The following is a 13,156-nucleotide window of genomic DNA, read 5'->3' as shown; positions in this document are numbered from 1 at the left end:
CTTTTGCACATCATAACCACATATATTTATAAATGTATTGCAGTATCAAACAGCAAAATTCAACAGTGTAAAATAAAGCCACAATAATTCTTACACCAACCTAATAGCATAGTTTTGACCTACCATGTGTGTTCTGATAATCAGAATTCAGGTTAATTTTGTACTGCTGGATTGTATCACTTCCATAGAAACTAGACTTTACACTCTGAAATGCTATCTTGAAGTAGTGATCTAAGTAAGTCTGTTCTCTGCTGAAGCAGTTATGAAGACATACTTCATGGTAATTTTAATGAGAGCAGTTTAGTATTGATTAATTGTTTCAGCAATTCATTTTAATTACTGTAAAGCAAAGTCATTTTGGATTGAGAATAATTTGGTGGAACTTCAGACTCTTGAGTCAGACTTAGTCACCTCCCCATATTGCTAGCTGTGTGACAGTAGTTTGACTTCTGTATTTATTTTCTCATCAGTGAAGTGACTTTACTAATGGGACCGACTTAGTAGTTAACACTAGACTTAAAAGATATATTGAATATATAGGAAGTAGACTTCAAAATGTTAGCTAAGAGATACTATAAATTTATATATCTGATTCTGTTTTAGAATTCATAATGCACTTAAAGGAATCCCAGATGATAGAGATGGATTGTTTGATACTGTCCAGCGCTCTAAGAATCACTATCAAAAAAGAGCATACCAGTGTATAAAATGTATGGTGGCTCTCTTTAGCAGTTGTCCTGTTGCTTACCAAATATTACAGGTGAGAATTTTTTAATTTTGTAATCTGGATCATAATTAATGGATGCTTTCCAAGAAAAGAATCATGAAAATTTGGAGTCAGCATTTTAAGTTAACATTTAAAATTTTTCTGTATTCTTTTACATAATTATTTTATTTTCTCTTGAAGGGCAATGGAGATCTTAAAAGAAAGTGGACCTGGGCAGTAGAATGGCTTGGAGATGAACTTGAAAGAAGACCATACACTGGCAATCCACAATACACATATAATAATTGGTCTCCTCCAGTTCAGAGCAATGAAACATCAAATGGTTATTTCTTAGAGAGATCACATAGTGCTAGGATGACGCTGGCAAAAGCTTGTGAACTCTGTCCAGAGGAGGTAAAAAAAAGTCACCCATGGGCAGCAAATAGAAATGGAAGAAAGAAAAGTAATTTCTTTCTTTATAGGCCAGTGTTTATTGTATAAAAAAGTTTGTCATGCAGTTTTATTGTTTTAATGTTTAGTATTAATTTTTCTTAAAGTATCAAAGGAACTTCCTGACCCCTTTGTTGAAATTAGTTTGGAGAAATTTCAGTGAAATTGTTCTAAACATGTTTAGGTGAATCAAAATTTTTTTCTCTGAATATTTTATTGGCTGCAAATGAAAAAATGTTTAAAAAAAAGATGAGCTTTGTGGATTTAAATTTTTTTAAAAAGATTAAAAGTGAATTTAAAGTTGCTTTATAATCACCTTATTAATCTCTTTAAACATCTTAATAATAGGAGCCAGATGACCAAGAAGCCCCAGATGAGCATGAATCATCTCCACCAGAAGATGCCCCATTATATCCTCATTCATCTGGATCTCACTATCAACAGGTAAATATGAGTTTATCTTCATTTTAACCCTCCAATTTTTGTGATTATTTGCTTATTTTTCTTAAATATTTTGTAGCTTTTAGTTGTGACTATAAAGTAATAAACTATTCAGAATAACTTGTGCAAGGTGATCAGAAGAGTGGATGGAGTGGAGTGATATTACAGCATGTTTTGACCACTCGTACATAATTTTTTTTGCCCACTAGGCACCTCTCTTGTACCAAAAACTGCACTTAATCAAGATGTATATTTCACATTAACATGAAAATAATCAATATAAAAGTGTCTTGGTTACTTTGGTGCAATGTTTAGTTGCAATAGGAATGTCTTTTAAACAACAGTCTGAGTTTAAGACTCAATTCTGTCAAATTACTCTCCATTGCACAGGAAGGACCTGGGAATATGATCACAGTACTACTCAAATGACATCCAGCTAACACAGCACATTTTAGTCCATAGTTCATTCTCATGAAAAACCACCAGGACTAGAGATTAAAAGTTTCTTAAGTTCTTCATTGGATAAAATAGTCAATATTCTCCGTTGGAAAAAATACTCGATAGTGCTATGTTTCCTGATGGACAATAGAGGCCAGTCTGGTATACATGATTGCTGATGTGGGAAAGTAAAAATGAATGTAAATGTCTTCCAAGTTTAAAAAAAAAGATTATAATAATACTGACAATTTTGAACACTTAAATGTATCTTCTCTGAAACATGAGTGAGAAGAATGAAAGAAGACTGAAAATGATAGAGATCCCAGTTGTTAAGATTCTTGAAACTGGAGACTAATAAGCTTGATGTGTGTGCCCTAGCCAAATTCTGTAAGAATCAGAGAGGAACACACACACACAAAACCAACAAAAGACATACACCCAAGTAATCATAGAAACCACTGTAGCTTCATGAAGAAAGCATCATGTTAAATCAGTTTCCTTCCTCCTGTTAACAGTTTGACTCATTTCAATAGATGGTTCATTTCAGGAAAAAGAATAACTGATAAAAATTTTATCTGAAGAAACTTTGATTTGTAAACAAGAATTTGGGGAGAGAGTTTCTAGAAAGGTTGTTCTGAATTATAAACTATAAATGTGACTAATTTGGCTATTTAAAATAGCTGAATAGGCAGTGGTCTTTAATGTTCCTTAAATCATCTGAAGATCCTTGTTAAAGTCAGAGATTGCTGAGAACCACACCAAGGAAAATGGACTCATGGCTGCTTTTGAACTTGGTAGTCTCAGTTTGCTTAGTCATGGCCAATTGTTTTACAACACGCTGAGCTGTAGTTTGTCAGGCTCCTCTGTCTATGGTATTTTCCAGGAAAGAATACTGGAGTAGGTTGTCATTTCCTCTTCCAGGAGACCTTCTTGACCCAGGAATCAAACCCTTGTCCCTTATGTCTCCTGCATTGCAGGCAGATTCTTTGTTGCTAAGTCACCAGGGAAGCCTTTAGATATACTTTACCATGTGAGTTTTCCATTTTCATTTGAAAAGTCTGACATACTAATCTGTTTCACCTTCTCAGAAAAATCACATACATGGACAGCCATATACAGGACCAGCAGCACATCACTTGAACAACCACCAGAAAACTGCCCAGCAACAAGAAAGCTGTGAAGGCAATGAAGAAGTATCCTCGTCTGAAATGAAGGATCAGTGAAATGGCCATAATTAATTGGTTCTTTAAGACCAGACTGTTAGGCGTTACAGTCCAAACTTTTATATACTTGGCTAATATTAAAAAAATAGAGAAATTGTTCAACATGGAGTGGAGAGTTGATCCATTGTCTCATTTGCAGAAATTTGGTGTCAACAAGTGAGCCACCTGCAGAAGTGTATAGTGTTTTGTAATAAATGGGTGATACCGATATGTAAATGGGAAAGTTGTACATAATGTAATGTTTGACGGTTAATTCTTAAGCAACAAAAAAATTTTTGGTGAATATGAGAGATCTCCAAAAAAAAGTTGTGTTTTGATTTTTTGAGTTTTTTTTTTTTTTTTTTATGTCTGCTGCACTTGGCAACCAATATTGTCAGCAGTTGGATCAAAGTCTTTACAAAGAAAAAGAAGATGGGGAGAAGAAAGTTAACATTGAAAGAGGCCATTCATATCAGTCACACCAGTAGCTGCTTACTAACTCTTAGTTATTGGAGCCACTGTAAGGTTTTGAATTACATGGGTGATGTTGGAAATTGGTGTTGTAATAACACTGTTTATGCATATTTTTCATTACCTTTTTATTCTGGTAGTACATGATCACTTTAAAGCTGTAGTAATGCTGTATTGTATTTATCTTGGCTTCACACTATGTTGGTGTAGCCAGCGAGAACACACACTAAGTTTGTATAGCCAGCGAGAACAAAGTTACATGAATGATAGCAGTTTCCTTAAAGTGACAGGTATGTTGCCCAGAGCTTTTATTTCTTATACCAGGAATAAATATAAAATGAGAAATGTGACAAGCAGTTTTTGGTTATATGTATGTTCTTTATATTTAATATTTGACAGTTGAGTCTCTTGATGGGACACAGAAATGTGAAAGTATTGATAATAGAAATTTTAAAATATTAAGTATGCAAAATTTTGCTATGCCACAATGTGGAGTGCATAAGAGAAGACTACTTGGTGTGCTTTTTTTTTTTTTGTATAGTTTAATAGATGAAGGTTCTAAAATTTTGCTTCACCTGGAGGCCAATGAAGTGGACATCATCCGAGTCCCATAGTAGTTTGAAACACCATTTCACCAAGATGTCTGGCTGATAGTCTAGTCAGTCAGAATTTTACTTGGTAGTAAAATTGTCCCAGGTTCTTTTCCATTCTAAAACTTACTCTTGTGGGGTTTAATTAAAACATAAATTTATGGTTAGTTATTATAATTCTGAAGTACTATTTTAGGATAAGCATTTGTTTCAGGATTTCAAGAAACTTGGGAGTAAATACTATATTTAAAAAAGAATTGGTAACTTGTAAATGTCTGTAATATTTTGGAGCCTGTCTAAAAACCAAATATCCCTGCAAACAAATACAGCCCATCTTATACTATTTAAATATTTTGCTGTTTTGTTTTATAGAAATTATTTTGCTGAATTCATAAATAGAATTTGATTTAAGAAGATTTTGTCCTTTGTTGTTTTTGTTTCCTGTTATTTTTATTTCTTCTTAAAAACTGCATATACATTTATTCTTTGCATAGCATACCTTAACATGACACTGAATTCAGCATTTCAGACACGTTGGGATTTTAGGTTTAAAATGATTTGCCTTTTGTTCTTTACCATGAGAGAATTACAGAAAAGAAAAAGAATTTAAAATTTTCCTAACATAACTGATCTTGTACTTTTTTTTTTACAAGAAGTCTGTACCTGGAATTGTACTTTATAAAAGTATTGCGATTAAAAGAGAAGATATTTCCACTACTTCATATAGCTACTATATATATGTGTGTGTGTGTGTGTGTGTATATATATATATATATATATATATATATATATATATATATAATGAATCTGTTCTAGGTTTTCTGTAACATGAAGAAATTTAAAATCAAAGCCAAAGAGATTCTACTTTTTAACTTATAATACTTTCTTTATTTTATGATTACATTCCTCAACAGTAGTGAACTTGGTAGGTTATAAGGCTACCTCAGAGACATTGGAGGTTTCATTTCAGACCACTGCAGTCAAGCAAGTATCACAGTAAAGTGAGCACATGAATTTCGGGTGTTCTGTTACATAAAAAGTTATGTGTTGTGCAATAACAGCATTGTATGTTGAAAAAATACTGTTTTGTTTTTATTTTGGCCATACTATGCAGCATGGGGGGCCTAGTTCCCTGACAAGGGATCAAACCCTTTCCCCCTCCATTGGAAATGTGCAATCTGGACCACCAGGGAAGTCCTTGTCTTGATGTAAGAATGTTTTATTCCTACAGGGAAAAAAAATGCTAACCATCATCTGAGTCTTCAGTGAGTTCTGATCTCTGCTGGCAGAAGAGCTTGCTTTGATGTTAATCACAGCTGACTGATTAGGATTACGTTTGCTGAAAGTTAGGGTGGCTGTGGCAATTTCTTAACAATGGCATTTGCCGCATTGATTCTTCCTTTCACAAACTTTCTGTAGACTGCTTTACCATTTAATGTTTTAATCACAACTTCTTTCAAATTGGAGTTAATCCTCCCAAGCCATGCTGCTGCTTTATGAGCTACATTTATGCAGTACCCTAAATTGTTTTATAGTATTCATAGCATCTTCAGCAGAGGTAGATCATGAGAAACCACTTTAAAAAAAATTATTATTATTATTTTAATTGAAGTATCAAGTGGTAAAGAATCTGCCTACAATGTGGGAGACCTTGGTTTGATCCCTGAACTGGAAAGGGCCTCTGCAGAAGAGAATGTCTGCCTACTCCAGTATTCTTGCCTGGAGAATTCCGTGGACAGAGGAGCCTGGCAGGTCCATGGTCCATGGGATCTGTGAAGTCCACAGAGTCCATGGTGTTGCAAAGAGTTGGATACAACAGAGAAACTTGCACTTTTTGTTATGTGTCCATTTTGGCTGTACAACATAGTAATCCAGTCATTTTATATGTGTATGTATACACATAACAGCATTCTTTGTAATTTTTTCCATTATGGTTTATCACAGGATATTAAATATGGTTCTCTGTGCTGTGCAAAGGTTTTGTAATTTATCCATTCTTTATATAATAGTCCATCTGCTAACCCCAAACTCACAGTCCTTTGCTCCTACACCTCCCTCCCAATTGGCCACCACAAATCTCTTGTCTGTGCTAGTCTGAAGACCAGTTTCTTTGTTCATCCATAAGAAGCAACTTGTCTGTTAAAAGTTTTAACATGTTCAGTTCAGTTGCTCAGTCATGTCCGACTCTTTGTGTATCCGACTCTTTGATCCTTTTGCCTGGCATGCTGCAGTCTGTGGGGTTGCCAAGAGTTAGACACAGCTGAACGACTGAACTAGTCTAGGAAAGAAGATGGAATGCTTCATGAATTTGCATGTCATCCTTTGGCAGGGGACATGTTAATCTTCTCTGTGTCATTCTACTTTTAGTAATATGTGCTGCTAAAGTGAGTACTAACAATGTCATCTTTAACATATATCATAAAGTCAGGAAGAGAAATATACCATATTATATCACTTAAGTGAGGAATGGAGGTTCAGTTCAGTCACTCAGTCGTGTCTGACTCTTTGCAACCCCATAAACCGAGCAGGCCAGGCCTCTCTGTCTATCACCAACTCCCAGATTTTACCCAAACTCATGTCCAGGGAGTCAGTGATGGCATCTGACCAACAGATCCTCCTTTGTCCCCTTCTGTTCCTGCCCTCAATCTTTCACAAAATCAGAGTTTTTTCAAATGAGTCAGCACTTCACATCAGGTGGCCAAAGTATTGGGAGTTTCAGCTTCAACATCAGTCCTTCCAATGAACGCCCAGGACTGATCTCCTTTAGGATGGACTGGTTGGATCTGCTTGCAGTCCAAGGGACTCTCAAGAGTCTTCTCCAACACCACAGTTGAAAATCATCAATTCTTCAGTGCTCAGTCTTGTTTATAGTCCAACCCTCACATCCATACATAACTACTGGAAAAACCATAGCCCTGACTGGATGGACCTTTGTTGGTAAAGTAATGTCTCTGCTTTTTAATATGGTATCTAGGTTGGTCAAAACTTTGCTTCCAAGGAGTAAGCGTCTTTTAATTTCATGGCTGCAATTACCATCAGCAGTGATTTTGGAGCCCCCAAAATTAAAGTCAGCCACTCCACTGTTTCCCCATCTGTTTGCCACAAAAGTGACGGGACTGTATGTCATGATCTTATTTTTCTGAATGTTGAGCTTTAAGCCAACTTTTTCACTCTCCTCTTTCACTTTCGTCAAGAAGCTCTTTAGTTCTTCACGTTCTTCCATAAGAGTGGTCTTATCTGCATATCTGAGGTTATTGATATTTCTCCCAGCAATCTTGATTCCAACTTGTGCTTCATCCAGCCCAGTGTTTCTCATGATGTACTCTGCATAGAAGGTAAATAAGCAGGTTGATAATATACAGCCTTGATGTACTCCTTTTCCTGTTTTGAACCATTCTACTGTTCCATGTCCAGTTCTAACTGTTGCTTCCTGACCTGCATATAGGTTTCTCAAGAGGCAGGTCTGGTATTCCCATCTCTTTCAGAATTTTCCAGTTTATCGTGATCCACACAGTCAAAGGCTTTGGCATAGTCAATAAAGCAGAAGTAGATGTTTTTCTGGAACTCTCTTGCTTTTTCAATGATCCATCGGATGTTGGCAATTTGATCTCTGGTTCCTCTGCTTTTCTAAAACCAGGTTGAACATCTGGAAGTTCATGGTTCATGTATTGCTGAAGCCTGGCTTGGAGAATTTTGAGCATCACTTTACTAACGTGTGAGATGAGTGCAATTGTGCGGTAGTTTGAGCATTGTTTGACATTGCCTTTCTTTGGGATTGGAACGAAAACTGACCTTTCCCAGTCTTGTGGCCACTGCTGAGTTTTCCAAAATTGCTGACATACTGAGTGCAGCACTTTCACAGCATCATCTTTGAGGATTTGAAATAGCGCAACGAATTCCATCACCTCCACTAGCCTTGTTCGTAGTGATGCTTTCTAAGGCCCACTTGACTTCACATTCCAGGATGTCTGGCTCTAGGTGAGTGATCACACCATCGTGATTATCTCAGTTGTGAAGATCTTTTTTGTACAGTTCTTCTGTGTAATCTTGCCATCTCTTAATATCTTCTGCTTCTGTTAGGTCCATACCATTTCTGTCCTTTATCGAGCCCATCTTTGCATGAAACGTTCCCTTGGTATCTGTAATTATCTTGAAGAGATCTCTAGTCTTTCCTATAGTATTGTTTTCCTCTGTTTCTTTGCACTGATCGCTGAGGAAGGCTATCTCACCTCTCTTTGCTTTTCTTTGGAACTCGGCATTCAGATGGGAATATCTTTCCTTTTCACCTTTGCTTTTCGCTTCTTTTCACAGCTGTTTGTAAGGCCTCCTCAGACAGCCATTTTGCTTTTTTGCATTTCTTTTTCTTGGGGATGTTTTTTTTTTTTAATTTAAATAAATTTATTTATTTTAGTTGGAGGCTAATTACTTGACAATATTGTAGTGGTTTTTGCCATACACTGACATGAATTAGCCATGGGTTTACATGTGTTCTTGGAGATGGTCTTGATCCCTGTATCTTGTACAGTGTCATGAACCTCCATCCATAGTTCATCAGGCACTCTGTCAGATCTAGTCCCCTAAATCTATTTCTCACTTCCACTATGCAGTCATAAGGGATTTGATTTAGGTCATACATGAATAGTCTAGTGGTTTTCCCCACGTTCTTCAATCTCAGTCTGAATTTGGCAATAAAGAGTTCATGATCTGAACCTCAGCTCCCGGTCTTGTTTTTGCTGACTGTATAGAGCTTCTCCATCTTTGGCTGCAAAGAATATAATCAATCTGATTTCAGTGTTGACCATCTGGTGATGTCCATGTGTTGAGTTTTCTCTCATGTTTTTGGAAGAGGGCATTTGCTATGACCAGTGCATTCTCTTGGCAAAACTCTTATTAGTCTTGGCCCTGCTTCATTTTGTACTCCAAGGCCAAACTTGCCTGTTAATCCAGGTGTTTTTTGACTTCCTACTTTTGCGTTCTAGTCCCCTATAATGAAAAGGACATCTTTTTTGAGTGTTAGTTCTAAAAGATCTTGTAGGGGGGCGGGGATAAGATGGCGGAGGAATAGGACGGGGAGACCACTCTCTCCTCCACAAATGTATCGAAAGAACATCTAAACGCTGACCAAACTTCACAAAACTACTTCTGAAGGCTGGCTGAGGACTTCAGGCTTCCACAAAAACTGCGCATTATCTTCAAAAGAGGTAGGAGAAATTATAAAAGATAAAAAGAGAGACAAAAGAGTTAGGGACGGAGACCCGTCCCGGGGAGGGAGTCGTAAAAGAGGAGGAATTTCCAAGCACCAGGAAACCCTCTCACCGGCGGGTGTGGGGGAGGATTTTTTATCTCGGAGGGCAACGTAACTGGGAGGAAAAAATAAATAAAATCCACAGATTACGTGCCTAAAGCAACTCCCAGCAAAGAACCCCAGACGCTCGCATCATCCGCCACCAGCAAGTGGGGGCTGAACGGAGAGGAGCGGGCGGCATTGCCTAGGGTAAGGACCGGGCCCGAGTGCCCCGAGGGCAATGTGAGGGAGCTAACGTGAGATAGTAACCTAAACTGTGGGACAGCTAGAGAGAAAGAACTATCCCGCAAAAAGCCCAACTCTAAGGCACTGCCGGCCCGCTCACAGAACAAAGGACTGAGCGATACCAGAGGAGAGCTAGCCGGCTGCGGACCGCCCCATCCCCCGCCGGACACAGCGGGCAGGCGCGGCCCGCCAGAGCCGGAAAGGGGCAAACTCCGCTCCAGAGAGGGCACCCCCTACCAAACTGCAAACAGGCTCCCAGTTTCTAAGCAAAGACTGCCTGAGATCCCGGAGGGTCGACAGCCGCCGGGAGGGTCGCAGCCAGAGACCAGCTCCCCAGAACCGACACAAAGCACACCGGAGCCGGGCGCGCCCGTAAACCGAGGCGGGGACCAGGGAGGTGATAAGCCGCACCGCCCCAACAGGGAAGAGCGCCCTCGCCAAACTCCTGGCCGCCTGGGCAGCTCCGACCGGGAACGGCACAAGCCGCGGGCGAAACCGAGTCTGCGCCTTTGTGGAGTAACCGGGAGCCTGAACCTGAGCGGCTTAGACCTGGGAAGTGCACGCAGCTCAGGGCCCGCTCCCCGGCCGAGTAACCTGAAGCCTGAGCAGGGTAGACGGGGAAAGCACACACGCCGTGAGCGGGGGCGAACCCAGTGCGGCCGAGACACTGCGAGCTTACCACACGCACGCCAGAATTGCAGTGTTCCTTCCTCCCCACAGCACGATTGAACAAGCGAACCTAAAGAGATCACCTCCACCGCTTTGTTGCAGGGCGGAAATTAGATACTGAAGAGATCTCCACACAGAAGCCAAATAAACAGAGGGAAGCGCTTCGGAAGGGACAGGCCAACAGATTAAGATCCCTGTAGTTAATACCGACTGCATTGAAAAGGACCTATAGATCTTGAAAAGTATAAGCAGGAATAAGGATCTATCTAAAACTGAGCAGATCCCACACTGCTCACAACAGCTCCAGAGAAAGTCTGGGATATATATATTTGTTACTATTTTTTTTTTTTTAATTTTTTTTTTTTAATTAAAAAAAAAATTTTTTTTCTCTTCTTTCCTTTTTCTTCAAGTCCTCTATTACACCTTTAACTTTCATTTTCATAACCCACTATTAACTTGCAAAAAAAAAAAACCCTATTTTTGAAGCAAACTACATATATATATCTTATACCTTTTGTGTTTTCTTTTTTTAATGTTTTTTTCCTGTTCTACATTTTTTTACTGTTTCTTTTTTTACTGTTTTACTGTTTTTTTTTCTTTTTACACTGTTTCCTTTTTTCTTTTTCTTTTTTTTTTTTTAGATTGTAAGTTTTATAAGAGTCTAACCTCTACTCTAGATTTTTAATCTTTGTTTTACATATTTGATATCAACTTTGTACATTTAAGAACCCAATCTTTAGGACCCACTTTTACTCAGGAGTGTGATCACTGGCCTGATCACTCTCTCCACCTATTGATGCTCTTTCTTCTCCCCCAGGGAACCTCTATCTCCCACCCTCCTCCTTCTCTTCTCAACCCAATTCTGTGAATCTCTGAGGGTGTTCTGGGTACCGGAGAACACTTCAGGAACAGGATACTGCCCAGATTTCTCTCTCCCCTCTTAATTCCTCCCTTTCTACTCATGCTCACCTCTGTTACCTTCCTCCCCCCTCTCTATGTATCTCTGTGAATCACTCTGAGGGTTCCAAACTGTGGAAAGCACAGAGGGAAGTGCTTACTGGCTAGATTGCTCTCTCCACATTTGAATTCCCCTCTTCCCCTCCTGGTCACCTCAACCCACCCCCCCACCTCATCTCTCCATGTAACTCAGTGAGCCTTTCTGGGTATCCCTCACTGTGGAGAATCTTTTCACCATTAACCTAAAAGTTTTATTATTGAGGCTGTATGGAAGGAGAAGTCTTCAGGCTACTGCAAGAATAAGACTGAAAGCCAGGGGAAACATTAATTAATAAGAGACCATCCAATAGCCTCCATAAATTCACTGAAACCAAGCTCCACCCAAGAGACAATAAGTTCCAGAGCAAGACATACCACGCAAATTCTCCAGCAACGCAGGAACATAGACCTGAGCATCAATATACAGGCTGCCCAGAGGCACACCAAATCCATAGACATCTCAAAAATTAATACTGGTCACTCCATTACACTCTAGAGAGCAGAAATCCAGCTCCACCCACCAGAACACCGACACAAGCTCCCCCAACCAGGAAGCCTTGACAAGCCACCTGTCCAACCCCAACCGCAGTGAGGAACATCCACAACAAAGAGGAACTTCATACTACCAGAATACAGAAGGGCCACGCCTAACACAGCAATCTAAACAAGATGAAAAGGCAGAGAAATACTCAGCAAGTAAAGGAAAATGAGAAATGCCCACAAAGCCAAACAAAAGAGGAGGAGATAGGGAATCTATCTGAAAAAGAATTTAGAATAAGGATAATAAAAATGATCCAAAATCTTGAAAGCAAAATGGAGTTACAGATAAATAGCCTGGAGACAAAGATTGAGAAGATGCAAGAAATGTTTATCAAGGACTTAGAAGAAATAAAAAGGAATCAATATAGAATGAATAATGAAATAAAGGAGATAAAAGACACTCTGGAGGGAACCAACAGTAGAATAACGGAGGCAGAAGATAGGATAAGTGAGGTAGAAGATAGAATGATGGAAATAAACGAAGCAGAGAGGAAAAAAGAAAAAAGAATCAAAAGAAATGAGGAAAACCTCCGGGACCTCTGGGACAATATGAAACGTCCCAACATTCAAATCATAGGAGTCCCAGAAGAAGAAGATAAAAGGAAAGGCCGTGAAAAAATACTCGAGGAGATAATAGTTGAGAATTTCCCTAAATTGAGGAAAGAAATAGTCATAGAAGTCCAAGAAACCCAGAGAGTTCCAAACAGGATAAACCCAAGGCGAAACACCCCAAGACACATATTAATCAAATTAACAAAGATCAAACACAAAGAACAAATATTAAAAGCAGCAAGGGAAAAACAACAAATAACACACAAGGGGATCCCCATAAGGATAACAGCTGATCTTTCAATAGAAACCCTTCAGGCTAGAAGGGAATGGCAGGACATACTTAAAGTAATGAAAGAGAATAATCTACAACCCAGATTACTGTACCCAGCAAGGATCTCATTCAGATATGAAGGAGAATTCAAAAGCTTTACAGACAAGCAAGAGCTGAGGGAATTCAGCACCACCAAACCAGCTCTCCAGCAAATGCTAAAGGATCTTCTCTAAACAGGAAACACAGAAAGGATGTTTCAACACAAACTCAAAACAACAAAGTAAATGGCAACGGGATCAT

The 13,156-nt window shown here is 38.9% G+C and overlaps 1 protein-coding gene and 1 non-coding gene across 2 annotated transcripts; one reads left to right on the top strand and one right to left on the bottom strand.

The window, feature by feature from the left end:
• Positions 1-634: 634 nt before the first annotated feature.
• LOC145537611 (ubiquitin carboxyl-terminal hydrolase 9Y-like) lies at positions 635-4,709 on the top strand. Its single transcript, XM_081568308.1, has 4 exons — positions 635-760; positions 908-1,120; positions 1,505-1,600; positions 3,124-4,709. Exons 1-4 carry the CDS (start codon positions 713-715, stop codon positions 3,256-3,258), a joined length of 492 nt encoding a protein of 163 aa, XP_081424434.1. The 5' UTR covers positions 635-712; the 3' UTR covers positions 3,259-4,709.
• A 1,873-nt stretch (positions 4,710-6,582) lies between these two features.
• LOC145537854 (U6 spliceosomal RNA) lies at positions 6,583-6,690 on the bottom strand. Its single transcript, XR_014076452.1, has one exon. It is a non-coding gene; the product is annotated as a U6 spliceosomal RNA (small nuclear RNA).
• Between the last annotated feature and the right edge of the window lie 6,466 nt (positions 6,691-13,156).

The sequence above is a fragment of the Giraffa tippelskirchi genome, chromosome Y (assembly GCF_054371585.1).
Source record: "Giraffa tippelskirchi isolate mGirTip1 chromosome Y, T2T-mGirTip1v1.2.pri, whole genome shotgun sequence".
In the NCBI taxonomy this organism is placed as follows: domain Eukaryota; kingdom Metazoa; phylum Chordata; class Mammalia; order Artiodactyla; family Giraffidae; genus Giraffa; species Giraffa tippelskirchi.
This window is presented reverse-complemented; position numbering and strand designations above follow the sequence as displayed.

Excerpts from the sequence above, each read along its gene's own strand:
- LOC145537611 (XM_081568308.1), top strand. The coding sequence starts at position 713 with ATGGTGGCTCTCTTTAGCAGTTGTCCTGTTGCTTACCAAATATTACAG. Across the intron at positions 1,121-1,504 it reads GTGAACTCTGTCCAGAGGAG|GAGCCAGATGACCAAGAAGC; the intron begins GTAAAAAAAAGT and ends TCTTAATAATAG. Across the intron at positions 1,601-3,123 it reads CTGGATCTCACTATCAACAG|AAAAATCACATACATGGACA; the intron begins GTAAATATGAGT and ends TCACCTTCTCAG.